At 46.4% G+C, this 27,345-nt stretch overlaps 13 protein-coding genes across 13 annotated transcripts; 5 read left to right on the top strand and 8 right to left on the bottom strand.

Moving 5' to 3' along the window:
* Nucleotides 1–84: 84 nt before the first annotated feature.
* GLAREA_10755 (NAD(P)-binding Rossmann-fold containing protein) lies at nucleotides 85–1,324 on the bottom strand (the record flags this gene model as incomplete). Its single annotated transcript, XM_008079856.1, has 2 exons — nucleotides 85–1,108; nucleotides 1,158–1,324. The coding sequence occupies 2 exons, from the start codon at nucleotides 1,322–1,324 to the stop codon at nucleotides 85–87; spliced, it is 1,191 nt and encodes a 396-aa protein (XP_008078047.1).
* Nucleotides 1,325–2,256: 932 nt separating this feature from the next.
* Nucleotides 2,257–2,907, bottom strand: GLAREA_10754 (uncharacterized protein; the record flags this gene model as incomplete). Its single annotated transcript, XM_008079855.1, has 1 exon — nucleotides 2,257–2,907. One exon carries the CDS (start codon nucleotides 2,905–2,907, stop codon nucleotides 2,257–2,259), a length of 651 nt encoding a protein of 216 aa, XP_008078046.1.
* Nucleotides 2,908–4,106: 1,199 nt separating this feature from the next.
* GLAREA_10753 (S-adenosyl-L-methionine-dependent methyltransferase) lies at nucleotides 4,107–4,796 on the top strand (the record flags this gene model as incomplete). The annotated part of the gene is made up of 1 exon (XM_008079854.1): nucleotides 4,107–4,796. The coding sequence occupies one exon, from the start codon at nucleotides 4,107–4,109 to the stop codon at nucleotides 4,794–4,796; it is 690 nt and encodes a 229-aa protein (XP_008078045.1).
* A 461-nt stretch (nucleotides 4,797–5,257) lies between these two features.
* On the bottom strand, nucleotides 5,258–6,032 carry GLAREA_10752 (uncharacterized protein; the record flags this gene model as incomplete). Its single annotated transcript, XM_008079853.1, has 2 exons — nucleotides 5,258–5,370; nucleotides 5,501–6,032. The coding sequence occupies 2 exons, from the start codon at nucleotides 6,030–6,032 to the stop codon at nucleotides 5,258–5,260; spliced, it is 645 nt and encodes a 214-aa protein (XP_008078044.1).
* A 1,928-nt stretch (nucleotides 6,033–7,960) lies between these two features.
* GLAREA_10751 (Zn2/Cys6 DNA-binding protein) lies at nucleotides 7,961–9,294 on the top strand (the record flags this gene model as incomplete). Its single annotated transcript, XM_008079852.1, has 2 exons — nucleotides 7,961–8,044; nucleotides 8,191–9,294. The coding sequence occupies 2 exons, from the start codon at nucleotides 7,961–7,963 to the stop codon at nucleotides 9,292–9,294; spliced, it is 1,188 nt and encodes a 395-aa protein (XP_008078043.1).
* Nucleotides 9,295–10,682: 1,388 nt separating this feature from the next.
* Nucleotides 10,683–12,805, bottom strand: GLAREA_10750 (Cupredoxin; the record flags this gene model as incomplete). The annotated part of the gene is made up of 3 exons (XM_008079851.1): nucleotides 10,683–11,752; nucleotides 11,798–12,333; nucleotides 12,513–12,805. 3 exons carry the CDS (start codon nucleotides 12,803–12,805, stop codon nucleotides 10,683–10,685), a joined length of 1,899 nt encoding a protein of 632 aa, XP_008078042.1.
* A 1,529-nt stretch (nucleotides 12,806–14,334) lies between these two features.
* GLAREA_10749 (uncharacterized protein) lies at nucleotides 14,335–15,033 on the bottom strand (the record flags this gene model as incomplete). Its single annotated transcript, XM_008079850.1, has 1 exon — nucleotides 14,335–15,033. The coding sequence occupies one exon, from the start codon at nucleotides 15,031–15,033 to the stop codon at nucleotides 14,335–14,337; it is 699 nt and encodes a 232-aa protein (XP_008078041.1).
* Nucleotides 15,034–15,468: 435 nt separating this feature from the next.
* On the top strand, nucleotides 15,469–17,373 carry GLAREA_10748 (Metallo-dependent phosphatase; the record flags this gene model as incomplete). Its single annotated transcript, XM_008079849.1, has 2 exons — nucleotides 15,469–15,638; nucleotides 15,693–17,373. 2 exons carry the CDS (start codon nucleotides 15,469–15,471, stop codon nucleotides 17,371–17,373), a joined length of 1,851 nt encoding a protein of 616 aa, XP_008078040.1.
* Nucleotides 17,374–17,730: 357 nt separating this feature from the next.
* Nucleotides 17,731–18,584, bottom strand: GLAREA_10747 (Histone-fold containing protein; the record flags this gene model as incomplete). Its single annotated transcript, XM_008079848.1, has 4 exons — nucleotides 17,731–17,838; nucleotides 17,898–18,157; nucleotides 18,378–18,404; nucleotides 18,500–18,584. The coding sequence occupies 4 exons, from the start codon at nucleotides 18,582–18,584 to the stop codon at nucleotides 17,731–17,733; spliced, it is 480 nt and encodes a 159-aa protein (XP_008078039.1).
* Nucleotides 18,585–19,586: 1,002 nt separating this feature from the next.
* On the bottom strand, nucleotides 19,587–21,001 carry GLAREA_10746 (uncharacterized protein; the record flags this gene model as incomplete). Its single annotated transcript, XM_008079847.1, has 2 exons — nucleotides 19,587–20,261; nucleotides 20,456–21,001. 2 exons carry the CDS (start codon nucleotides 20,999–21,001, stop codon nucleotides 19,587–19,589), a joined length of 1,221 nt encoding a protein of 406 aa, XP_008078038.1.
* Nucleotides 21,002–21,389: 388 nt separating this feature from the next.
* Nucleotides 21,390–22,326, bottom strand: GLAREA_10745 ((Phosphotyrosine protein) phosphatases II; the record flags this gene model as incomplete). Its single annotated transcript, XM_008079846.1, has 3 exons — nucleotides 21,390–21,558; nucleotides 21,608–21,918; nucleotides 21,964–22,326. The coding sequence occupies 3 exons, from the start codon at nucleotides 22,324–22,326 to the stop codon at nucleotides 21,390–21,392; spliced, it is 843 nt and encodes a 280-aa protein (XP_008078037.1).
* A 405-nt stretch (nucleotides 22,327–22,731) lies between these two features.
* Nucleotides 22,732–23,386, top strand: GLAREA_10744 (uncharacterized protein; the record flags this gene model as incomplete). Its single annotated transcript, XM_008079845.1, has 2 exons — nucleotides 22,732–22,822; nucleotides 22,875–23,386. The coding sequence occupies 2 exons, from the start codon at nucleotides 22,732–22,734 to the stop codon at nucleotides 23,384–23,386; spliced, it is 603 nt and encodes a 200-aa protein (XP_008078036.1).
* A 2,551-nt stretch (nucleotides 23,387–25,937) lies between these two features.
* Nucleotides 25,938–27,138, top strand: GLAREA_10743 (uncharacterized protein; the record flags this gene model as incomplete). Its single annotated transcript, XM_008079844.1, has 3 exons — nucleotides 25,938–26,464; nucleotides 26,526–27,030; nucleotides 27,085–27,138. The coding sequence occupies 3 exons, from the start codon at nucleotides 25,938–25,940 to the stop codon at nucleotides 27,136–27,138; spliced, it is 1,086 nt and encodes a 361-aa protein (XP_008078035.1).
* Between the last annotated feature and the right edge of the window lie 207 nt (nucleotides 27,139–27,345).

The raw sequence follows: 27,345 nt of genomic DNA, 5'->3' as shown, positions 1-27,345 counted from the left end.
TGACCTAATCTAAAAGAGCTAATTCAACAATATATACATAACCTCACTCTAACTTAACCAATACACATCTCCCCGCCACACCATCTACGTATCACCAAACACAAGCACCCCCTTCCCACTCCTGAACCCTTCCAATCCTCCACCTACGGCCTCCACCAGCCTCTCTCCCTCGGTCGCCCACTCCCACCTCATCTCCTGTACCGGAATATCCTTGAATCGTCCCTCCCTCGTCATTTGCAGAATGCTCTCCACCGTCTTCTCCTTCTCCGCCGAATTCGCATCACTCCACCTCGAGACCCAGAACCCAGAAAACTTGAGGTCCTTGAAGATGAGCAGGCCCGTTGGGAGAGAAAGTGGTTGTTTGGACATTGCGCCATAGGTTACGAGATGACCGCCTGGGGAGAGCGTTTTGACGAGAGCGAGGGTGACAGGGCCGCCTACGCAGTTGAGTCCTAGTTTGAGGTTTTTGCCGGAGGTCCATTCTTTGATTTCAGAGACGGTGGAACGGGATTGGAGTTCTGATTCCGTAATAACTTTCGTGGCGCCTAGGTCTAGAAGTTCCTTCTTCATGCTTTCCGTTTCCTCGGGCGTCTTCCTGTCCCTTATGATGTTGATAGACTTCAGCCCCCATTCGCGACCAAGTTGGATCGCTGCCCTTCCTACACCGGAGTTGGCGCCGTTTTGAATAAACCAATCTCGCCCTCCTTCTAGGTTCTCGAAATCGACCAGCATCCGCCATGCAGTTGTTGGATTTACACCTACAGTCGCAGCTTGAATCTCTGTTAAACCACCTTTTTCGACCCGCAAGATGTCTTTTTCTTCTGCGAGGGCGTGGGTCCTCCATGTTCCGAAGCCGGTAGAGCGCATGATCACCCAGTCTCCCTTTGCGACACTCTTGATTGAGGAGCCGATGGATTGGACTTCGAAACAGGCTTCATTGCCTGCGACGGCTGAGGGGACAGAGGTCCCAAGTAAGGAGGTGAAGGGGGGTTTGGAGGGGTAGACGCCTTGGATTTGATTTATGTCTGCGGGGTTTATGGGAGATGCGAGAGTACGGAGGAGGAGCTGATTGGGCGGGAGAGAGGGGGAGATGGAGTGGGTATGTAATCTTTGGATTATTAGAATGGGTATATATAGATTGATGCGTTGGATCTTACGAAAGGACCTCAGAGGGATCACCGTATTTTGAATAGACCAGTGCTTTGGCTTGTGTATAACCATATGGTCCCGATTTCCATCTTTTACAAACGGTGGGAGCATATTGTGGTTTCAATGATTTGATTAGAGCTGGAGCTTGTGCCCGCACAGCTCGTGAGAATGGCATGATGAGTCTAGAGAGGAAGATGGCCGATTTGATAGAAAAAGAGAGCGGTTTGTTAGTTGATGTCTGACATCACGTTGAAGCGGGCGCGGGAAGCTTTTTGGCAGGGGCACCAGGGGTCTGTCAGAAGAGCGGGACCAAGTATGCAGCTCTTGGCGGCCACTGAAGTTGGGTTGGGTCGCGGATTTCTATCTCACTCTTCACTCCTTACGATTTTCTGCTAATTTTCTGCCTTGGTTGTAGTTGATGTCCATCTAATTTTATTTACGTCCTTACTACTTTGTTTAAAACTCCGTATTGAGATAAACACGATCTTACTTCACACCTCTGCAGCAGAAGATATGTATAGAACAGAGCGCTTACCATATTAGACTTTTGACTAAAACTTCCGATTAATACTTTTGAAAACCAAAGAATGTTCACATTGAATTGAAAACTCGCTTTCCATGCAACCCTACTATCAAGAAGATGAAAGATCAAGTGAAAGACTGATGCTGTAAAAAAAAAGCCACCAGCCGACCATCTCCCCTAATTTGACCAAAATACTAACAAATGAAGATCAACCCCGTGCATCTGATTCGGAAATCCAATAAGAAATGACCAACCACAATTACAAATGCTGCCGATTTTGAAAATGGCATTAATACGCCTTTGAAGAAATGGAGCCGCCGAGCAAAGTAACGATTCGCCGACGCTTTTCTATCGGTGCTCATCCATGAAATACGAAAAGAGGGCGGTGGTATTGCTCAGTCGAGCCGGGTATCTCGTATCAACGTTTTCCTCCCCTTTCATGTTTTCGACTGCCACTGCTGCAATGTAGGTTTGGGCGCAGCTTTCTCTCCAAGCCATCCTAACTTCGTAAATCGTGCCAGCATCGGTGACCATTACCACTTCCCGCCATAACCGCATAGCATCTTTTTCTAGGGGTATCATATTCATCTGATGTTCTTGAACATATCGTCACCCCCTAAACTACTCTCATTGCCTTCTGGTATCTGCGACTTGAGTGTGTACTTCTCCGGAAGCTTCGGTTGTGGCACAATTCTCGCAACTGGATTTCTATCGACGGCCGGCTGTTGTGTGATGTTGGTTTCTTGTGATTGATTGTTGCTCGAGAATCGCCTGAACCAACTGCTGCTTCTTTTGGGCTTCAATCCGTGGGTATTCGTGGTCATGACACTGGCTTGACTTGGTGGCCTGGCGACCCCGTGCAAATCCTCTTGCGATCCGTGGCCGTCTACATAATTCTGGTTCAGCGACATTCTCGAGACGAAGCGCCGAATGCTGCTCGGTCTTTTGGAAGAGGCAGGGCTTAAGGGAGGGATTTCAGTACTGCTCGTTGTCCGACCTCGTCCATTCTGTAACCCATTTGACCCGGTCGTTGGCGGTGGTAGCATGGAGCCATTGGTAGGCACGGCGGTGTTCGCAAATAGTTGTGGTTTCGGAGGGGTGGGAGGTGGTTTCTCCTCAATTGGCGAAGCTGGCGGAGGAGGGATGTTGGTGCCCTCTGTGAGAGAGAAGTTGACGGGCTTGAGATCTAGCTGAAAACGCCCATTGCTCGCGCCTGAGCTACCGTTGGTCGGCATTTTGCACAAAGACAGGGCGCCGTCACTTGCGTGTATTGAATCCTAGCTGCAGAGTCGCAGAAGCGATTATTGGCTTGTGGAAGATGGAGTATTCTGCCAGGCCGTGGGAGAGGCGATCAGACACAGATGGCGCAAGGACGAGTATCTGATGCGGCCGTAGGCGCAGGAGAAGCAAGCAAAGTATAAACAAGATTGCAAGCCAGAAGCTGACCGAATGTAAAGTTGAAGAGCCCCAGGTCCCGTCGGGGTGTACGACCGTGCGAGGTGCCTCTTCGGGACAAATTTCCTGGGGCCTGGCGATGGCAAAGAAATTTAACTGTCAATGAATGTGAGAGGTGAGATGTGACAGGTGAATGGTGGGAACTTGGAAGGGCAGTTTCGCTTTTATTCGAAGAATGAATGTTGTGCTTGGGAACATAGACAGTTGTCAGTCCAATATCAGTGTACAGTCTGCACCTGGGCCTGGCTTCTCGAATGTTTCCCAGGAAACTTTCCGCTAACCAATACGAGTAGTCACTAGATGCAGCATCTGCGGTAGATTTAGACGGGTTCGGGAAGTCAATTGTGAAGCTAAAACATTTTAGCACAGACCCAAACATTTATTGGAGACTCTTGGAGCACACGAGAGTCGGATTGCTAGCCGTTTGAGAAGCCCTTCCGAGCCGATTCTCGAAAGAGTCGATCCGGGGGGAAATATAGGGGTATCACCTGACCCACCTCGACTGCCGCGATGTCAACCTCATCAGCCAGGGCATTGTCCAAGAACTTTACCTCGTTAATATAGAGGAAGTGTAAGTAAAATCTACAATCTCATTGCTACGAGATAAACAACTGGGTAAAGCTGTCAACATTATTGATCTTAGTTTTCCTCGAAAATCTTACTTGCCAGCCCCTCCCGCAATGGAGTACCTAGGTAGTGGGTGACGGCGTGAGTCACTTTAGTTCCATTACTCTCTTCCCTTTGGCAGACAGATATCTCCTGCTCTGCGCCCACGGGTCTCTCTGTATCATTTTATCATCTTTTCGTTGTATTCTTTGCTCGAGACGGCAATTGTTCCAAAATGGCTACCTCTTCGCGCCCAATTCAATCCGTTTCAACCCTCGACCTCTACAACCGATGGGCAAAGGTAGATTGATTCCCCTTCAACCTTGATTCGGTATCTGCTTATGTTTTCCAGGTCTATGATACCGATGGTAACATGCTTCAATCCATCGATGATCTGCTGCTTCCTGTGCTCCTTGAGCAAGCCTTGAGTTCAATCTCATCGGATTCGGCCATTACCATCACCGAAGTAGGATGCGGAACTGGTCGCAACACATCCAAGCTCCTTAGTCTACCTCCTTCGACGGTGAAGATAGCCGAGATCAACGCTCTGGACCTCTCCCCTCAAATGCTGGACATTGCGAAATCACGATACTCATCGCTCATCACACAATCGGCACCTAATGTATCGTTCCACGTGTTTGACGCACTCGCACCGGACCAAGGAAGTGATATCGATCAACTCCGCGGCAAAGCAGACATCGTTTTATCAACACTGGTCCTCGAGCATCTCCCCGTCGACGCCTTTTTCACCACTTGTGCTTCATTTCTCAAGTCTAGCGGACTCCTGATCGTGACTAATATGCATGCTGAAATGGGCAAACGTTCGCAAGCTGGATTCTTGGACACAGATGGCGATACGAAGGTGCAAGGAGAGAGCCACAACTATGAAACCGACGAGGTGATCATGGCCGGTCGGAAAGCGGGATTTGAAATTTTAGATGGAGGATTAACTGAAAGAGGCATTGAGGAAAGCGATCTCCAGACCAGAGCTGTAGGTGAGAGGGGAAGAAAATGGGTGGGATGTAAGGTGTGGTTTGGCGGAACATTCAGGTACACCGATTAGTTGAGTCAATTGCTCCTGGCCACCAATAACTGGCATCTTCAGGAAAAATCGAAACATATTTGTGCACACCAGAGAATCAAGCGAGATTGCGTCTGTTGACAACGAATGTACGAGGTATTTTGCGATATGCAACAAATCTTGGTGAAGATTAGCTTAGCGTCTCGCGCTGACAACATTTCCGATTCTTCTCAATAGCTGCATCCGACTGTCCAAAGATCTTTCGCAAGAACTAGCATCTGGCAATATTGCAATACCCGACATCAATATGCAGCTGCTTTGCAACCTTCCGTCAACCTCCGGACTCGAGCTTTCTCCCCGTGGATCTAAAAATTATATGTAGGTTTGAACTTCGAGTCGTCCACCAAAAGACATTGTCTGACTCGTAAACATGGCAACAGACGATCGATTAGATTTTACAACACACAAGAGGGCTGGGGATAGTTCGTGATACCGAGACAAAGTCAAGGACGCTTCGATAACCCGAATCTTCTCGCTAGCTTCGAACCTTTCCCTTCTTCGACTCGGTGGAATTTCTTCCAAGACTTCTCACGCTCCTCCCAATCATTCATCTGCGCTGTTGTGTCGATTAGCAAGGATACACGGTGCGCACGTCTCGAATGTCCACGTAGCTGATGGTATAGAACAACTCATCATGCTGTTGATAGGATGCAGATTTTCGGACAGGTTGAGCCTGGTAGACGTACAAAGAAGCCAGTCCCACCGAACATTTTCGCGTTCCAGGACTCCACATCCATTCTCTCTCCTCAATCTCTCTTCCCTATTTTCTCTGGCAGCTTCTTCGCCAACCAGACTCGGATCTTCTTTCGTCCGAATCGACCGCTCTCTTTCTTCGTCGTCCATCCTTTTCTTTAGCTGTGCAATTGCGTTTTCGCCATTGACAGCGGCCAGCAGTAAGCTAGACTGTTCTTGCACAGTAAGCGCTGACGCTCGTCGAACTGCTATCGAGTGATACGCTCTTGACGTCGGGTTTGCAACATGGACTCGAGACCATGTCGGGTTTCGGAATGCGTCATCAAGTGAGGGTTTCGAATTGGCACGAGTACGAGCAATTGGCGGGATGGGTGGAAGACCCTCACGTGGACGATTGTTTACTGGAACTGTGGACTCATACGAAGGGCAAGCAGAACGGATCGACGCCGTTTCCAAGTCTTGTGACATGAAGATTGCTCTTGGGAAGTATGGCGGAGGGGCCGCTTCGGAGGGCATGGAGTTCATATTCGCTCAAAGCAAGCGCTCCTGCAGTCTCGATCGAGGCACAAAGCGAGCTCTAGACTTGAATGCTGTGCTGTGCGTCCCACGTCGAAGCTGCGTCAGGGAGCTGAAGCTATACGCAGATGAGGCTGCAAATAGAATGTGTAAAGGAGCTGGGCCTGTATGTCTCAGATTGATGGGTACGGAGTACAGATAGCCACGAGATATGCTAGGGATGTGTAGCACGAAAAAGCACAACCGCAGATTCGGTATCACTTTACACGTGGTTGAAGGGGTTTTATATATGACCATACATGTACGGGACACCACAGGCATAAATAGCCATGTGGTTGTGATGAATGGGCTCGATGCAAAACACCCGACCTGCGTTGGGAGTCGTTCTAGAAGAGGGGGATGCCGAGGGTAGACGGGTGGACCCCTATTGGAGGCTAAGCGAATAGGTCTGTCCCGCTTCAGTGGCGGTCACCTACCTGTAAATCTTGGACTTAATAAGAAGTCTACTTCGAATAGACCTTAAAGAGTCTTATTTACTTAAAACGGTTGACGAAATAGGAATAATGTTTTAAGTTAAACCACTAAATTACGATATTTCTTCGATTAAGTTGACGAAATATCGGCATTTAGTGGATTAACTTAGAACAATATGACTTCGACTGCCTCTTATTTTGTCCTCCGCGAGTCCCGGTAAGAGAGAAAGACTGTTTACTTTTTCCGAACACAACATCTCTCATATCGATGACACCCTTGAAGACATTGCGTCGGAACGCCCATTCCAAAGAACTTGGTCACAACGATGATGTTCTTCAAAGGCTGCTTTTGATATGTAGATACGATGATTGAGCGCCACGTTATCGGACATCCAGCAAGCAGCCAATGCTACAATCCGCTGCTGATGTTTCACAGCAAAGGAGAAAATAGACAGCATCGAGCAATCAGCGCCAGTTGAGAGCGCTTGCTCGATGAAGAGTATCTACGCGATGGAAGCTCAGTCGAGTGTTTAGAGAGCTTCTCGGTCCTTTGATCGTACAAGAGCAATGTCTTCGAGAGAAGCCATCTGATATACCCGTCTGTGTTGACGATAGTCTACCATGTATCTTTTCATACGATCATGGTCAGACCCTTTTTGGCTCATATCACATGTCACATTTGCCTTTGGCTGCAGGTATAGTTCAACCACTGACTTATCTCATATTTTCTCTCCCACACGCCTTTGTATGTGCCTGGCGATTCACCCCTTCTCGTCTTATCGCCTTCCGCATCGACAACGCGTTGTTTGTATTCACACGCTAGCGGAACTACCCGTGGACGCAGACGGCACATTCGTTAGTTGCAGAGTCTCCCGAATTTGCAGAGACTCTTCAGCAGTGGTAGGGTCAGAAATTAGACCCAACTGCAAGCGCGCCTGGTTCAGCACTTCCCTCTCACCAAAACCAGCGAATACGACACGTCTATCTTGTGAAGTATGTGAGGACTCATGCGTACTGAGTGGTTGGACGAAGAGAGAGACTTGGCTGGTGCTTACTCTGCAATTCATTTGGGGTCTGGAACCTACTGGTCTCTCTCTGGTCGGTCACATCTCTAACTTTGACGGGTAGCGGAAGCGGTAATATGCAACAGGGGACCATTCCCTTGGGCCAACCTAAGTAACACCAGTCTTACTGAAAGATCAGACAGACACGTTTTATTGTGCGTTACTCCTAATTTTCAAGGGTTCTGCGTAAGAAATTTACTTTTTTCTCGTCTAGATTGAGGCTGAATTCTTGGATGCGGGAAGTACGACATGTCCATGATTTGGAAGTGTGGCACTCGACTTCCAGACCAACGCCCATGGCAAAAGACTCGATTAACGATGTCGATGCTAGACATATATTTGTGGAGACGATTCCCATGAGAATTCCTCCATCACTCTACATCGTTGAGCATCAGACGCCATGACAGAAATAGAGGGGAAAGCCTTACGGCCTCACTCAAAGTCCAGAGGCGGCTGCAGAGTTTGCAAACAACGACGAGTCAAGGTATGTGGGACTGTTCGCTATATGGTCTGGGGTAAGGTCGGATACGGCAATTAGACAGCTTTTTGGTGATGAGCTTGGTTGACAACATGCTGTACTTTATTCAGTTGTACTGTACTCGGGAACATGTTTCTAATCCATTGAAACAGTGCAACGAAGGTCGTCCAAAATGCGACTCTTGCAACCGCCGCGAAGAACAATGTGATTACATTGACGAGCCGCCTCGAAGCCGAAAGGCAAGACACGAACCAGTACGAAGTCCATCTTCGGCAAGATACAATTCTTCATCTCCTATCCACGAACGCCCCCCATGCCCGCTTGAGGATTTCAGAGTTGCAAGTTCCCGAGAAACATCAGAGCGTCGACTACTCGAAATAAGACTAGTGCACCATTTCTTAACTTCGACAGTGCAAGATAACTTCCTGTCTATTCACGATAAAACCATGTCTGAGATATGGCTCAGGGTAGCACCTGCTCTTGCTTTGGGCCACCCATTCCTGATGCATTCTATCCTGTCAATTGCAGCGCTTCATATTACTAAAACTCATCCGGGCTGCGCAGACATGAGCAGAACATATCGCCTATATTTCAACGCAGCACTTAGTCAACATAGAGAAGCAGTTCGAAATCTCAACTCGTTCAACGCGGAAGCAGCTTGCATATCTGCCATTCTAATATCACTTCCGCCAATCGCATTACTACAAGACCCCGAGTTCCAGGAGCCCACTATGTATTCGCCCCCAGTCCACATCTTCAACCTCCTCGCCGGCAACATCCCCCTCTTCACCTCAGCTCTTCCCTTCATCTCACCAACAAGCCAAGTAAACACCGTGATCAACACAACCCCAACACATCTCCACCAATCCACCTCCTTCATCCTCATTCCCCATTTCATGGCCCTCCTCCAGTCCGATCCCTGTCCATCCCCGGAAACGCAATTCGCTTACCATTCCGCCCTCCAGTACATAAGCTTCATCCTCTCGCAAATCAGCGCCGGGCTCAACTCCATCCAGCTCCGCGAACTGTGGCTTGCATTCCCGACTTTCGCACCGCCGCTATTTGTTGAAGGATTGAGAACGCGCGATCCGAAAGCGCTAGTCATTCTAGCTTATTTCTTTGTGCTGGCGAGGACGATGGATGATGTATGGTGGATGAAGGGAATTGCCGAGAGGGAGGTCCTGGGTGTTGTCAGTGTTTTGCCCGGGGGGTGGACGTGGGCGATGGAGTGGGCGATGGAGAGGTTGGACTTGTGAACTGAGTAGATGAGTGGTATATTGTGTGGAAGTGTATTCATTTTCCGTTTCGAGATGGTTCAAAGAATTGCTTATGTGGGTCTAGAAAAACAGAATTGGATGATGTTACTATATGTATGTGACCGGCCTCGCGGAGGACAAAATAAGTGTCAGTCACCAACTACTAATCTTGGACTGAATAATAAATCGACTTCAAATAGAGCTTAGAAAATCTTATTTAGTTAACTCAATTGACGAAATGGTGATAATGTTCTAAATTAATCCACTGAATGTACGATATTTCGTTAACTTAACCGAAGAAATATTGTGTTTCGACTGCCACTGATTTTGTCCTCCGCGAGCCGGCTTATCAATCCGAGTTATGCACCAAATAAGTATTGGTCACATCCTGGATAACCCGTCAATATAATGTAAATATTGATTATCAAGTGGAACCGAGCTCCAGAAGGTCTTACTTCGTTTCTTGACTCTTGAAAATAATCGATGGAGTGCACGATATCCTGACAACTTGGTTCAATGAATATTGCTTTTCGATTAATGATTACCCATTTCATTAATCATCTACATAGAACTAGACCAGATCAAAACGTTGTGTCAACTTAATCGAATGAAAATTGAATTTCGCCATCTAGTAACCTTATCAGTGTCAATTCATGTCATAGCGTAATCCCTCCTTGTGTCGGTCCGTTACTCCTCGAGAGATGAATAGAGACAAATGTAAAGGTAACAAAGACAACAAATTTCTAGGACACCAAATGAAATTGTTTTCAATGCAGACCTGAGCACTGTAGCAAAAAAAGGTATCAAAATATCTTAAAGAGAAGTCGTAACCACGCGGCAAGCTTTCTGGGAATTCGACGAGCTTTGGTTATAAAACTTATGCCTCTGAGTAGCTATTCAGACACTCGACATGCTCGATGTTAAAATTGGATGACAGGGCTAAGGAGTTTACTGTTTGATGAAATGTATACTAAAAAGATGTGTCAGACGCAAATCATGATAACATATACGAAAAGGAAGACTCTTAGGCGAAAATGATTAGCTAACAATTCCGCTAATCATATTACAGATCACTACAAAGTCAACATCTCACCAAGGTTTCAGATCAACATTTCAATATAGGCAATGCACCGACTCCTCAAAGATCCTGACCCGCGTAGTGGGAATCTTTTGGGTCAGCAACCTGCTAATTAGGTTCTTAAATATATGTTACTTCTCATTATAAAAGATCCCTTAGTCTGGTTTAAAATTAAAAATCAATTCAACAGTAGAACAATTACTTGTAAGAATCAACCAAATATCGTGCATTTTAACATTAGTTTCGAGTAAATACACTACTTCAACTGCCACATTTTCGAGTCCACCACGACCCCCCCTCAACCTCTTCTTCACCTACCATTGTTAATACACTCCCTCCTCCACGCACTCAAATTGACCGGAAATCCGTTCGTATTCCCCCCACACTGCTCATACGCGGCATCACCCCATCTCTCCCTCAACAACCCCTTATCAAAGCCCCCTGGTGGATTAACAACAATAACACCACTCATGCCACTGAGTGCGTGATAATCATTGTGGCAATGAAAAAACCAGGCACCGGGATTATCTGCCGTAAACGCAATCAAGGCGACCGTTTTCGTAGTTACGAACAGCGTATCCCGGCGCATGGGGGAGGCAGGTTGACTGAGGCCGTTGTTCTTAAGTAGTTCAATGTCAGGGACAGCAAGTTCGTGGGAAGATTCGTTTTCGGGTTGCGTGTAGAGAACCTGGAAGTCATGACCATGGAGATGGAAGGTGTGTGAGCCAACGTGGGCCTTTAGTAACATGTAGATGGTTTGGCCTTGTTCGACGGTGATGGTATTTTCAACGACGTTTCCTTGGCCTGGGTTGTTGGCATAATAGGGTTCTGGGCCGAGGGTGTTTGTGTTTACAGGTTTTGGCATGCCAATACCTAGTAGGAGAGGTGAGTTAGGACAGCTTGGGGGAAGCGGTCGCATGGCTTGGAGTAGGACCGGAGATCCCGGGGCAACGAAGGTCTTCTCATTTAGTGTCGCAAACTCTTTGCTGCCTCCCGGACCAGTGGTGGCTGTGAAGTCGACACTCAAGAATTTGGTTGGCATAGATCCCTCTCCGTTGAACGCGATACGGGGAACCTTCTTGGCAGGGATAAATTTATTCAAGTACCAGGTCTCGGTAACAACGGTATTTGGGGATGCGTTTTTATCGGCCCAGATGGGAATGTTATCGAGTTTCCATTGACTGTTTACCCATATCCTAGTATTATCATAAGCAGATGGGCTCGCGGGATATCTAGGTGGTCGTGAGAAGGTCATAACTGGTGCTGGAGGTGGTGTTGCGCCACTAGCAGGATCTGTGAAATGAATGTAACTTTTACTAGTGTAGGCATAATTATCTTTTACTACATCTGCACATTTGTTTGTTGCGATATGATGAGGATCTTTAGAATGTTAGTAAACCTAGAGAACAAGAAGGTGGAACTTACTCATCGTTGTAATAACATTGAAACCGGCTTTATCATTACCTAGGTCGTTGTCAAGATCAACGATGATGCTCATCCTCTGCCCGGCATTCAACTCGATTGCCTTTGCGATTGGCATGTAATCCCTGTCGAGGGGTACGCTGTCGACTTCAGAGACACGAAAGGGAATGCCCTGCGCGGTACCGTCTTTGGTTTCGCCATTATTGAGAAAAATAAGCATCGTGGAGAACGCAGACATGTTAATGAACCGTATTCGCAGTCTCCCGGAAGGTCCGCCAGCATAGATTGTGTTTATACCATCGGTCCCCATGTAATCCTTGTGAACGATGCCTGTAGGCGGAGGCTCGAGACCCTTTCCGCATTTACCATTCTTGTAGTCATCATCGACATCTTTTTGATCTTGCAAGTAGTAGGTGTCGGCCATATCAATGACAATATCTTTCTCGGCAGCCGCACCATACGCATATGTCGTCGGCTCGGAGGGGGATCCTTTGGTGTCTTTTACAATCAAGGGAAATCGTAGACCATGAGGATATTGACTGGACGTTGTAAGTAATAGATTACCGCAAGTGGAAAAACACTCCATTACGCCGGATGATGAGAATGAATCCAAAAAGTTCCCGATTCAGTCGCATGCCATTCGTATTGAAAAGCTTGACCTGGAAAAATGCCACTAATCTCATTAGCGAAGATTTGGAGTTGTGGAAGATTTAGCTACCATTGTGTGATTCCTTCCGGCCCGTCGTAGAAATTGTTGTCTTTCTGGAGAAACCCGTGCGCATGCAAGCTTGTTTTCTCATCCATGAGATTGAGGACATTGACTTTCAGAACATCGCCTTTATCAACAATTACCGGATTTGGGGGCCATGTTTTGTCAATAAGCATCATTTCCCTTTTCGTCCCTGTGTTAGGGATAGGGACTTGCTCCTTGGTGATTTTCCAGTTGAATTGTTTTACATCTGCAACTGCCACTCCGCCGAGTAAGATGATCGCAATAATTGGAACAAACATGGTAAAAGTGGTGTTCCAGTATGGTAATAGCAGGGTAAGTAGGAAGTAGGAAGTAGACCAAACGGAATGTTCAGGGAAATTTTTTGAGGAAGCTTTGAACACTTGCGGTCTGTCTTATAGATATTCATACTGCCCACATATCATCGCCCGCAATGGCTAGACTTCAGTTGCCTTCTATCACCAGAAAAGTTATCTTTTCCACCTGGGTCGCCTCATGAGAGCTGAAGATTAACTGATCAATATGCAGCCAAAAAGATATCATGTTTCTGTCATAGCCAGCCTTCGAACGCTTTGGCAGCAATCTTACGCTTGGCCGAGACCTAGTTGCGTATCAAAGCCTAATTGCCCTCTGGCACTGGTATGCTAATCTTACCGGCATTGTATATTTATAACACGGTAATCCAATGTCTGGCAATGTTGCCGCGCCACAAGGTAGACGAATGGCAGAATACCAGCCCTATGTGCGGAATGAGAATAAAGCGGTAATGTGGCTGCCGAACAACGTGGCTGACAAAAGCAGCTACATGCAATGGTACTCTAGGATGTCGACGTCGCTGACCACCATCAATCCCCTTGTAACCATAATATGCAGAGGTGAATTTTATTTCGGTGTGGGTAATTCAATTGGCGCGTTCCCCTCAAAGGAAGCGACGCAAGTGAGTCTTCAGCAGCGAAATAGCCGCCACCATCAACAAAAATGGCTTCTACGTTCCAGGCAGCACAATGTAACTCCAAAAGAGCCGCTCTCTTTTTTTGCAACCCATAAAAATTGAATCGGACTTTTAATAGAGTACGTCTATGCTTACCTCCGAGGAGAAATATTTCCCACATCGCTCATGGCGCAGCCGCACCTAGAGGTTGCACTCGAAGACTACCTAGGTACTGGTGCTTGCTTCGCATGATGCGTTGAGAAAGTCACAGACAGTATCTCCTATGAAGTTATGATACTCTGGATGAGACCCAAATCTTCTGCTTAGCTTGCCACCAAAGTCAGTTTGGAGAGGCGACTCTTTAAGCACGTACAGCCATGCAGCTAGTCAGCACATCTTACTGACTCTTGTCCCAGCCCAAAGCCGTGAGAGTTCCTTATTATTCTCGAGTTTGTCACTAGCGAAGACGACAAATACTCCAATGCTCGAAGGGAGAGTGATAACACAATGAGAGAAGCAACACTTACAGTGATCTTCCCAAATGCCGCTACACATGGACATTGATGAACCTTAAGCTGAATGGTTTTCTTACAAGTCGGCAACGCGCCACTCGAATCGACTGGGATAACAATCAAACCAAGGTTTGGGGGTTGGAAACCCTGGGTATGTGTTGTCCTACGATTCGCCGTTAGTGTTCCTGCTTAGCTGAGATAGATGTCTGTGAAGTATATATCATGAAAATCGTTGCAATACATACGTCGTGCCTCGAGATATTAACTAAAATGATTGCCCGGATTAGTAAATTAATGTTTAGGCGCCATTACCGGATTCAATATCTTTATTCCTTGCCTAGTCTCTCCCAACCATTTCCATTTCGTCCTACTCAGATGTAACTTCCTCAAACTCACTTCCCGGGCTTTTCCCCCTAGATTCCCCATTCTCATTGACTAGTTCCGGATCACTCTCTAACAAATCTTCTATGTCACCCAGTGGACTAACTCTTGCTTCTAATACCTCTAGATCCTCTAATACCTCCCGTTTCGGCATTTTCCAGAGTGTAGTGGCGCAAATCCTATCTTTCTCCAACAAATCATCGACGAACTGGTCCATGTAAGTTAGAGCTGTGCCCATTCGTTTTTTCTGCTTTAGTTTCCGCCGATCCTCCAGGTACGGCTCCAGGAATAGGTAAACATCTTTCGCCTGTCTTGTCAAGCGGATGTAGAAGCATGCCAGTGCCCGTAGATATTTGAATTTCTCCCCACCGTACTCCAAATACTCTCTCAAGATGTCATCGCCCGGCCCGAGTTGAAGAAGCTTGAACGCGAGGCAGAGGAATGGTGAAGGTCGCTGTGCATCTCCGTATGTGCCGCCGATAAATTTGACATGTGTTACGACTCGATCGACAATGTCGGCCTCATTGACTGCGAAGCATTGATCCTTCCAGAAGTAGCTATCGATAATTCGTTCACGAACTGGCTTCTCCATGATTGTGGCGGGGTTAAGTCCGTTTGGCGCAAGAGGACCACCTGAACCCCTCTCGTCCAGAAATCGCTTTTCGTCGGCACGATGATTTGCCATGTTTGTATCGGTCAGTTGTTGTTGTGAGTGGTTATTCAGGAATCGATGGTGGCGGGTGTGTGGTGGTGGAGGTGCACTCTTGGGGAATGTTGGTGCGAGAGTTCTAGAAGTACGACGTACCTGCATTGGTGGGTCTTGATGTTAGCTCCAAACCACGTGATTCGAACGCTAAAACCACCGCCGCATCTCGCTATGAACACAACGGGAGCCCGTGCCTTTCCTACCTGCGTATGGTACTATGGCCTCGGCCCGTTCACGTCATCTGCTCATTGCTCATCAAAACATCCACCACAACGACAGGAATAGCCCAATACTAGGCTACGCGTTGGATGTGTTTTTGTTACATTTTAGAATTCAAAGAGCTTACTTCCTCGACGTTTGTTGTTGGATGATTATCTATTCCTTCGATCCCTTGTGTATTGCGCGCTTCTTACCATGACGAGACTATTGCCATGCATTCTAAGCTCTATACTGTCGCTGGTAGCTGCGGAACAGCCATCTGCCCCCAACCCAGTCGCCGCGCCGATGAGGTCTTTACCATGGGGTGATCTAAACTTCTTACAGACTACCGATACACACGGATGGCAGGCTGGGCATCTTCAAGAGTAGGCTTCTACCCGTTGGAGTGCCTGACCTGCACATGTGCTAACCTCTCTCAGAGCCCAATACTCTGCGGACTGGGGAGACTATATCTCCTTCGCGGAGCGCATGCGTGAAAAGGCGGATACTATGGGAGTAGACCTTCTTCTTGTCGACACTGGGGATCGGATAGAGGGCAACGGCTTGTACGACGGCTCCACCCCGAAAGGCGAATATTTCTACGATATAATGAAGGAGCAGCATATTGATGTTATATGTACTGGAAATCACGAACTCTATCAAGCCGATGCCGCGGCAAGGGAATATGATATTACGGTTCCGAACTTCAGCGGGAGATATTTGGCATCAAACCTCGACTACATAAACCCAGAAACTGGCAAACCTGTGCCTATGGCACAAAGATATCGAAAATTTACGACGAAGAACAGAGGCATTCGGGTGCTGGCCTTCGGATTCCTTTTTGACTTCACCGGAAATGCGAACAACACAGTGGTTCAGCCTGTTGAGCAAACCATTAAAGAAGATTGGTTCCAGGAAGCAATTCGAGAGGACGTGGATTTGTTTCTTATTATCGGACATGTCACACTTCGTGGCCCCGAATATAAAGCCCTGTACGATGCGATCAGAGGACAGAAGTGGGATACTCCCATCCAGTTCTTCGGAGGCCATAGTCATATTCGTAACTACGCAAAGTATGATTCAAATGCACATGGTTTACAAGCTGGCAGATATATGGAAACAATTGGATGGATGTCTATTAAGGGGCTGGGTGGCAGCAAAAAGGTAGAGGAAGAATCGCGGGAACTTAAGACTAGGTCAACCCCGACTTTCAAACGCAGATATATCGATAACAATCTGTTTGGTTATCATTATCACACCGGGCTGAACGATACGACATTCCCAACTGAGCACGGAAAGAACGTGTCAGCCATGATCAACGATGCCAGGAAGGAGCTGAAGCTCGATCACACATTTGGATGCGCGCCAAAGGATCTTTGGATGAGCAGAGCAAAATACCCTAGCAGTGACAGCCTCTTCTCTTGGCTCGAGAAAGAGGTTCTTCCAGTCGTTGTGGTAAATGAGGAACGAAAAGGTGTACCCACTCTAGCTCTTGCTAACACTGGTACGTTGAGATTTGACGTGTTCAAGGGAGCATTTACGAAAGATACCACTTTCATCATTTCTCCATTCGTCAGCAAGTTCCTCGTCATCAAAGACGTGCCATACAAGTCTGCCAAGGGCATTTTGGATCTTCTAAACAATGGTGGCCCAGTTTTTGAGACCTCGGATTTTCACACCTCTCAGTTGGCGCCACCTGAACAGCTATCTGTTTTAGAGGATATCACCCCGGCGACTCTTGCCCAGGATCATTTTGATGCCTTCAAATCCCAACAAGAACAAATTCCTTTGATATCCCGCTCAGAAAAGGACTCCCCAGATCTGATTCCCGGATACACAACCAAAGACGAAGGAGGCTCCGATGGCGACGACACCATTCACAGCCCCATCACATTTTATCGTGTACCAAATTGTGTACAAGCACCAATCTCATTTCCTGCCGAAGGAGACCCAGAGAATGTGGACTTGGTGTTTGTGGATTTCATACAGCCATGGATCTTGATGGCTTTGCAATTCAAAGGGGAGAAATATGGGAAACAAGATGTGCAGTCGTATACCAACTCTACATTGACAGAGTTACTGGCCGGGTGGATCAAGGATAATTGGAGTCATGATTGTTAGAATTGTAGACTTTTAAAATTCTATTATTGGGATGGGGAGAAGGGCGTCTGGGAATTTTGCACATTATCGTTGGCATACATAGAATTATATCACCATGTTTATCATCGCAGCAAGAGCAAAATGCTGTTTGGAAATTATTATTGTCAGGCAAGTGACCAATATCAAGCGAAAACAGCGACATTTATTCCGTTCTATGCATTTGCTTCCTCGCCATTCCATGCCCCGTGTTCTCAACACCTAACGCCTAAATCCTATGCCTCCCTAATTCCAAAACAACGCAGGACCGGCTCACAGAGATCATTCCATTCGCATTCCAAGAGGCCCAACAGCGATCAATAGCCTATTATGAAAGCTGCTCTACCCATGACGTCCAGCAGCTTCCGCAAAAGCCGCTTCCTGAATCGCCAACAACTCCTCATTCGAAAGTCCACTCGCCTCAAGTTTGTTCGCCTTTTTCTCACGCCCCTGTCTCGAATCAGCCTCAAAGTCTAAAACCCAATCAAAAGTCGGAAGGCGATGTTTACCTTCAACTGTTCCTTGTGCTCACTCGCCACCTCCATAATGCTACCTACGTACTCCCCAAACCCCAATTGCTCTAACGCCTTGGTGATGTGTTCACAGGCGATGGTCTTCTTGCTCTCTTTTTCGCTTATCTCGTTTGCTTCGGATGAGATCAGGGTGATGAATTCCACACAACACTCAATTAGAAGATCCCGGGCGTCTTTGCCAAAAGCGAGTCCCGAGGACGGCGGAAGGATCTCGGTTACAATTTTTTGAACGGTTGCTAGAGTCGTTAGTGGGTTACTACGGGAAGGAGCGTTTGGGACGAGCGTGGTTTCATGGTTATGCTCCTAGCCAATCAAGGTTCATAAAGACTTTGGCTTCTCAAGAGCCCTTGTCGTCCAACGGTTTCAGGACATTTCGAGAATTGCCAAGCGTAGTCCTTCAGAGTAGATTCACTGGAGAGAGGCCCCAGAAAGAGTCATAATATGAGCAGTGCATACCTTTTGGTAATGACAAGTCATCGTTGCCTAACGCCAAATGTTAGCCTCGTGCACTCATATACAAACGTAACCAAAAGCCCAAATAGTCCAAAAACCACAAGCGAGATCAATAGTTCAAATACCATATTCAGCCAACGGAGGAGGGAACGGTTGCAGTTCCTCCAAAAGCTCCTTGTCAGTCTTGACCCTCCAGTTCTTCTTCTCCATTTCAGATCCTCCTCTTGGTAATGGAAAAGTGAAGATTGTTTTTAGACAGTGATGATACGCTTAAAAGCGCGAATGAAAGAGCAAAGCAAATTTAGATATATTTGGAGAAATGGAGGGAAGACAAGTCATATATATATATATATATATATGAAATATGGGCTTCACCACTCCACCAAAGATTTCGCATCTCATTCACCATTACTACCAAAATTGGAACCAAAACAACACCATGACTCCAGAAACAGAAAGAGCGAACTTACTACCGAACTCCCGATCAGACATGATGCAAACTTTCCTTCACTTCACCTTTCACAACACAATACCCAGCCAATCTTCAACTCTCCCTGCAAACACTGATGGTGACTCTAAAAATGATCCGATGACTTATTCCGAGTTGGAAATCCGAAAAGAAAGTAGGACGACGACGAAAGAAAGAAAAAGAGGATTATTTTGGATGGTGAGCCTCGCGTGCTGCTAATGGAAGCTTGCAACTTTCCGTCGTTTTTCTCGCTTTGAGGTAGGGCGCCAAAGGGTCTTTACCTATTTATGCGAGGCTGGACGGTGGAAGAGGCTGCTCTTGGCGTGCCGTCCCCTTGAAAGAGACACTAATACCGGATCCGGACAGGCACGTGATGTATCACACACCTTGTCTTGGAGCGAATCTTAGATTGATTCCCAGGATAGAGTTCTCTGGTGATTGAGAACGTTTTCCCAACGTACCAACCATGGCATACAAGTTGGTGACTTTTCTCCCCGGTATAAATTAGTGAAAGACACCGCGCCGGTTAGAAGGACCTCGCTAGCAACACTGTGTTCCACCCAGAGCAAGAAGAAGACAGTCAAATGTTACAATGCTAAGTCTTATTGATTTTTACATTGTCTGAGGCTCGCTAAATAGCCAGCCTCTAATATACAGTGTACAATGTTGATACACAGCCCTACGCCGTCTGAACACCACCTATGTATACATCCGTGAAACATTCGCTGAAATGATTTGAGTAATTACTCCACCGACTGTGGTATCTTGACCAATCCCTTGTTGCGATCATACAACGGTACTCCATACCGCCATCCAACACCTTTGTGACCTCTTCCAGTCTTGCCCGCATCCTCGACATTAGCTTCGGTAAATCTGAATTCCCATCGAGGGGTTTCGACTCTCTTAGTCTTGGAGTCCTTTGCAACCTGCTTGGCTACCTCCGCCAGCCTCTTGCTTTCGGCCTTCGCTGCTCGAAGTTGTGCCTTCTCCATTCTTTCCTCGTCACTTAAGCCTTCCACCAACTCTCGCTGCCGAACAACCATTTCAGGATGCGGTATTCGATCGTCGGCAGGGAGAAGCCTCTCATCGAATACCTTTGCGGCATCGGCACGGGTGAACTGCCTGGACTCAGAGGTAGGGTGGAAGATTTGCTGTCCCGTCTTGGAATGTACGGGAAGGTCGTTGATCGACTCATGTCGAGCGAAATTTCTACCCTCGATGCCGCGCGCCTCGATCGCCCTTTGTTCTCGATTCGCGGCCCTAAGCTTCTTCCTTTCCTCGTCACTCATTAGACGCTTGGGTTTTGAGAATAGTTTTCGTTCAGGGAGAGATCGCTCAGACGCGGCATCCTCGGCAAAGCCTGTTTTGGGAAGCATTGACATGACCGCTTTTGCGTATGGCGTCGCCAATGGTTTCCCCTTCATTTTACAAGTCAGCCAGATGTTTCATTGATGTGTTGAGTAGAACAGAAGTGATAATTTGACTTTTCAGAGAGGCTCGCATGCGTAAATTTTGTAACCATATTGTTGTCTTAAAGACTAATCGATATTTTTATATATCATCATAGAAGTCGGCAGGAGGAGAACGTGAAAGAAAAATATGGCCGACTTACAATGCGTTTCCACTCCAGCTCCACCTCTTTCAAGCGAACGACTGCACCTACACGACTCATCTCAACGCCCATATCTACGCTGACTTCTCTCACTGATTTGCCCTGCTTCATGATTCGAAACCAGATTTCATCGCGAAATTCCTCACTGAGGACAGATTGACTTATGAATGATCGGGATATGGGGAACGGCGTTCGGTCGCGAGCCGACTCGGGAGGAAGCGCCTCAGATGGGTCCTTAGGAATATCTCGGTTTCCCTTGTCCATTTTCTTGTCATTCGCTTTCTTGTATTCCGCTTCCACAACTCGCTTTAATTTACCCTGAGCATTGTATGCTCCCAGATAGTTTGTTGAGCCCGGTAGTGGATTCCGGAAGTTATCCCCTACTGTGGCTAGCCATCTGTACAATGCTCTCCGAGCTCGCGTGGTTCTCTGTTGTGTTCGAGGAGTCGTGGAAAAGGATCGTGATGATGTTGATGATGCTGTGGCTTTACATAATTGTTTCGCACATGACAACGTCGATGATGAGCATGCCAATGATGGCGGCATTTCGAATGCCTGGTGTGTGATGAAGGCAACGCAATGAAGCGTTCCGATTGAGGTCTGGGAAAGGAAATGTTTAGAGCTCCCGCAATGGAGAAAATCTCGCGAGACATCGTTAGCGCAACTTGGTTTATAGCACGTGACAATGATCCACCCTTTTAACTCAAGGAAGGTCTAAGGACTAGAATATCTAGTATTTCCTACCTAGGGGCTTCTCTAGTCTAGCTAGCTATAGTAATCTATATTAATATTTTTATTTAATTCTACTAATAATATATATACTAGATCTCGCTAAAGTAAATAGAACTATAAACTTTAGAATGGTTCGGATAATTAGTTGCGCCAGTCAGTACGCCTCAGCGACTTCCGCGAGTCTGCGCGTCCATCTCTCTGTCTAGAGTACTTGAGGGACTTTATGGAGCGTAGGAGCCTCATTGACAGTCATGTTTGCCTTTATCATAGCGACCTCTTCTCTTGACAGGCCGCATTTCTCAACTATGTAAGTTTCGGCATCCACAAACTTCTCCCGCATCATTCTGAGGGTTGCAAACATGTTCGCGGCCCTGAGGCAATGTCAATAACGGATATAAATCAGAACCGCCTAAGGCATACTTAGCGCCAATCATATTCCAGGCACCCTTCATATTGCCTTCCAAAGCAGGATGCGACATTAAATGATGAACGACAGCCTCTTTCCATTCCTGCGAAAGCCCCACCTCGGTGAGTGAATATTCTTGAGCGACGATTTCATCGTCAACACCACATAATGATAGTACTAGGGCACAAATGACACCCGTTCTGTCTTTGCCTGCGGTGCAGTGGATAATTAGGGGCTCCGACGACTTGTAAGCCAAATGCCGTAAGATGACACTGTAGGACGGTGGTGCATTCTCTAGAATGCTAGTATATGCTCGCACAAACCCCTGGCTACCAATCAATTATTGCACACCCAGATTAATGAGACTCACTTCAGTTCCATCAGCGGTATAGTCAGCATATCTAAGAGCTATGCTTTCTGGGCCATAATCTTCATCGCTAAAAACCGGTACAAAGACTCGATTACATCCATCCCACTCTGTAACCCCACCTCTTCCTGATGCTTTGCTCCTTTCAATTTCGTTATTCGAACGTAGATCATATGCCGTAGATATCCTCAGATTCTTCATTGACTCAATACCATTCTTGGTAACCTGCGATGGTTCCGCACATCGGTATATAACAGACGAGCGAATTGATCGGCTACTGGAAGTTGGATAACCACCGAGGTCTCGAAAGTTTTGAATCCCTTCAATCGTTAGGAAAGGAGGAGAGGGTAGGCTCGATTCAGTCATGATTGACAATGATTTCTTTCCTTCCACAGACGCTCCGGAGAAAGAATGTATAGGGTTTGGTAAAATGTGTAAGGTGTTATGATTCTCGTGTATTCCACAGAAATGTTTGAGGAGCCGAGATTTGCCGCTCTTAAGATCGCCCATCCTGTCATTCAGCAGAACAACTGTTCAACAACAACAAACATCTAGTCGACATATGTAAAACAAAAAACATCAGATAATACGTACACTCGCCCATCGGATTCCAGGCAGTTTCATGATTTTGGAACAGGGAGAACACCAATTCATAGACGACAGCAAGCGTACAGTCAGTAAGCAGAAATATCGCCACCGATGCCTCTGATGCATTCCCCCCCTCCTCGCAAGCAGGAACTTCAATCATCATCACGTTCAAGAGCACAAGAAATGTCACCTCAACTACGAATAAAGAATAGACGGAACCTCTATTTAGATCGAAACCCATCGTATCTTACGTCACCTGATCTTGAACTTTTAGGTATGTTTATTCCGCATTTGATTCTGGCAATAGATATACATACTTATTACAGCAAATTCAGATCCACTACTATACGACAGATGTATCAGGAGGTTTCAAACCCCTGCAGAGCGAGAAGCTGACGGTCGGTCGAAAGGTTACTCCGGTGTGCTCGAAGCGGATTTGTATCGCTCGGAAGCCAAACTTGCTGCTATTCAGAAAACTGCATCAGATCAAGAATCCCAAGTTCGGAAACCAGAGGAATCATCATCATCATCAAATTCTTCAGTGCCCTATGTCTATTATAGTACAGGTAAAGATGGTAAAGTCATGCCTGAGCAGGAGGACGAAGTGCCGAAAGATAAAGAGGAAGGCCTTGATCGGTGGAAATTTGAGATGACTATGAGATTCTTGAAGGGTGAAGATCCCGATTTTGATTACAAAACCGTGGATGAAAATGAGGAATTGGACGTGATAGAGAGAGCGGAAGAAGAAGAGAGGTGGTTTGAAGACGAGGAGCCGAGTTGGGTAGATGAGAACACTGCAGAGGGGACAGGCGGGGAAACTGGTATACTTGATTACTAGACTATGGAATTGATGTGTAGTAGCCAATCTCCTATGAATGTACGATTGAATTCAGTTGTAGTGTTCTCAGAGCTGCTGTGATTATGTTTAAGTTATTAAATTTTTGTTATTTGTGAAACTAGAAAATCACATGAACATCGACAGGTGCTTCTAAATTTACGAATTGTAATTTTCATACAATCTCACAGTTTTTATCATCATAGGTGGACTAGGGAAATAGGAAATACCAGATGTCCTGGTCCTCTGAACACTTGTCGAATTCACGGACAGAGTTTGTGAAGAGCCAACGACGCCGTCTGTCGATGTTTGAGAACATAGTACCTCGTGTATGTATGGAGCTTTAGGAGTCTTTTGAGAGGTTGTCGATTCTGCTTCCTTGTCCCGCCAAGTCGAAGATTTGGCATTGTTCTTCAATCTCGTAGGTTGCGAGAATGTGGTTCTAGCTTTGCCCTAGTAGTTCTGATGTTGGAGGGCCGCTCCGTAGATCTAGTCGCAAACGCTCGAGTAATTCTTCGCGGTTCGATTTGGGATCTATTTTTTCTCGAATATGAAGCCCATCTAAGCGCCCTCGGACTAGTTGCTCCACAAAGTGTAAGGCAAAAATGCCGTAGCTATATGTATCACTCTACTCCTGACATACACCAAAACAAATGGTCAGTGTAACATCAAACTATTTACATATTGTTTAAATCTTTATTATAATGTCCTAAACCTGCTTTAGAGGGCCCTCAACTCTCCGAGAATCAAAAATTACTACCTTTCTAGACGTCTTTTCTCCAAGTACTACGATCTAGTGTTGTTGATTAAAGTTGTGTAAAAAAGCAACCCGACTATATTGAAAGGCAGTTGAATAAGGAAGATCCTCATTTCTTTTAAGGGTATCGATGTCGAGGGCGTGGATTTCCGCAATAGTTCTAGTACTAATTATACTAATGTCTTTCGAGTATTCGCCCTCTTCTAGGATAAAAAATTCTAGTGTTAATGTTAAAACCCACGAAGTCGTGTTTAATAGATTTGCCTCCACTATAGAACTCTCGGAGAGAAAACTCCTCCGACAAGTGAAGAGCTGGGTTTGCGCCATATACGGATCTCTCTCGATCTAAAGGCCGAGAGGTTGTTCTACACGCCGGCTACCCATTTCAACCACATCTTGGGTATCCTGAACTCCCTCTTGTATATCGTCGAGTGTTTCCCTACTACAACTACTCGGCAAGGCATCCGGTCCCTTCACTAGTAGTGTTACCGCCGAATGATGCGTGCTCTGGTTAGAATGTTCTTGTGGAATAATCGTTCTCTGTTTTTTGCCAAGAGACAAGGGCGCCGAGGTCGAGATCTAATGTGTGTACTTGTTATGATGGGCGTAGTCTGTTCAAGAATTAGAATTAGGTGTAGGATAACTGAATTTGGTGTTCACCTTTATCCCGTACAACTATCTTATGATTCTCCTTCTCTACCTGTCGTTCCCTCTAATACAAGTAACGGTCCTTGTACTCCTTGTCCCATTGATGGAATTCTAAGGGGTCTCGAGGAGGACAAAATAAATGTCAGTCGCCTACCTAGTAATCTTGGACTAAATAAGTCGACTTCGAATAGCGCGTAAGAAGTCGTATTTACTCAAAATAATACACGAAATATCTCATATTGTTCTAAATTAATCCACGAAATTACAATATTTAGTCAACTTAATCGAAGAAATGCCGTGTTTTGACTGCCACTTATTTTGTCTACCGCGAGAAAGGGTAATCGATTGTGGAGAATGAGCTTGGGCCACCGCTCGGGGAGACCCAGAAGGCGTAGTTTAAATGAATATTATATTATTTAACAAAATTTGTCTCAGCAAATCAGAATCCAGTATTCTCTATCCCTCGTGGCGCAATTGGCTAGCGCGTTCGACTGTTAATCGAGAGGTTGGTGGTTCAAGCCCACCCGAGGGAGTTTGTTTTTGTTTCGAGATTTTTTGATGTTCGTCTACCCCTCGCGATTCGAAACTCTAGTTAATTTTGACTGCTAGAGCCAGTCCGCACTTGTCAGGTACTTTTTGATTCCCGTCAGCTGTGAGAGTTTGTAAATTAGCCTCCGTATGTAGTCTTTTTGTTCAGGTTCAGCAGTTATCTGACCTTCATTGACTTCCGAGATTTGTTGCAACGATGTATGAATGGGAGCCTTGTGCTCATTCAAGCTGAGACACATCAGGCTTATGTTAACTCAATTTCCAGATTACTTACTTAATAATTCGAAGGTCACCTTACAGTTATAATTTTCTGATTCAGAACTGTCTTCCTTGGGTCATGTCGGAATCACTCGTGATAGCATATGAGTCACGTGTGGCAACCCCAGCTTGGTGAACGAGGGGTCAAAGGTCGAGGCTGCGACTTTACCTCTGCGCATCACTCTTTGTCCTTCTTCCATATTCAAACGTTTGAGCGAAACCATACAACCAGATTTTCCTACGCCCATATTTCCCCCAAACAAATAGTCTGTTCCCCGTTGATCGAAGAAACAACTGCTACGAAATACGACGATCTAGGGATAACAACTACCCCGCCAAACCATGAACTTCATCCACAGCACCCTCGACAAGGTGCGAGAGTGGGCTCCAGTCTCGCATACCTCGACGTTTCGTCAAAATGGTCAGATAACCCCAGAGGAGTTTCTTGCGGCCGGAGATTATCTGGTGCACAAATTTCCTATGTGGTCGTGGGCGGATGCCTCCCCAGAGAGCAAGCGTGCCAACTATCTGCCGGCTGGGAAGCAATTTTTGGTCATCCGCGGCGTGCCTTGCCATCGCAGACTCGATGAGAACTTCGCCGGAGATGCTGGACACGATGAGACCATGGTTGGGGATGGAGAGGATTTCAAGAGTCTTGGAGGACACTCGCCCGGTGACGACGAGGACGGATGGTTGAGAACTGGAGGGCTGGCCGCGAGTCAAGAGGCGCGCGCCCGAGATGTCAGAACGGTCGATGAGAGTGGCAATATGGGTGAGAGAGAAGAGGATGAGGATGAGATTCCAGATATGGAAGATGATGATGACGAGGATGCCATTATCCGTGACTCAAATGCTGAAGGCACCGATTCGTATGTTGCCCGTTCACTTCAGCTCTTTCTATATTGCATGCTAATCATTATTGACTTGTAGATCTCGTCGAAGCTATACCGCGTACATCGCCTATACGCCATATTATCGAACTCCAAGAATGTATCTATCCGGTTATTACGCCAATGGGCAGCCACTTCCTCCGCAACTGATGATGGAGGATATTGTTGGAGATTACAAAGACAAGACAGTCACTCTGGAAGACTTTCCATACTTCAGTAACAATATCAAGATGGCTTCGGTACACCCTTGCAAACACCACAGCGTCATGAAGACCCTATTAGATCGCGCAGACGCAGCACTCAAGATTCGACGAGAGAAGTTACGAAAAGGCAAGATTGCGCCTGGTACACAAGAGGCTGGTATGGGCGGTTTAGTTGATGATTTTAGCAAGACGGGGCTTGGTAGCGATGACAAGAAAGCTATCAAGGAAGGGATGAAAGCTGGTGGTAATGGCAACGACGAGTGGGAAGTGTTACAGCATGATGACGATGGAGACGAGGAGGAAGCTATCCGAGTCGACCAGTACCTGGTAGTTTTCTTGAAAGTATGTTTACCAATTCGCATTAACTACCTGTTATTTTTGCTAACTTTAGCTCAGTTCATAGCAAGCGTGACACCGGGTATCGAATATGACTTCACGATGGGTATTTAAACCGATTCGCACTTTGGGGTTGAGGCATTGCGGACATAATAAATAGGTTTGGGGAGGCTGGCATTCTTCCTGTTTGTATCACGGCGTTTGGATCAAGAGTCATACGGTACGCGTAGCACATAGAATTTACACGACCCCAATGAGTAACGTAGCCGAAATGATAATTTTAGTGGTTAAAAACCAACGATGTGTATGCTGTCCCGTCTG

The sequence above is a fragment of the Glarea lozoyensis genome, assembly GCF_000409485.1.
Source record: "Glarea lozoyensis ATCC 20868 chromosome Unknown GLAREA12, whole genome shotgun sequence".
In the NCBI taxonomy this organism is placed as follows: Eukaryota; Fungi; Ascomycota; class Leotiomycetes; order Helotiales; family Helotiaceae; genus Glarea; species Glarea lozoyensis.
This window is presented reverse-complemented; position numbering and strand designations above follow the sequence as displayed.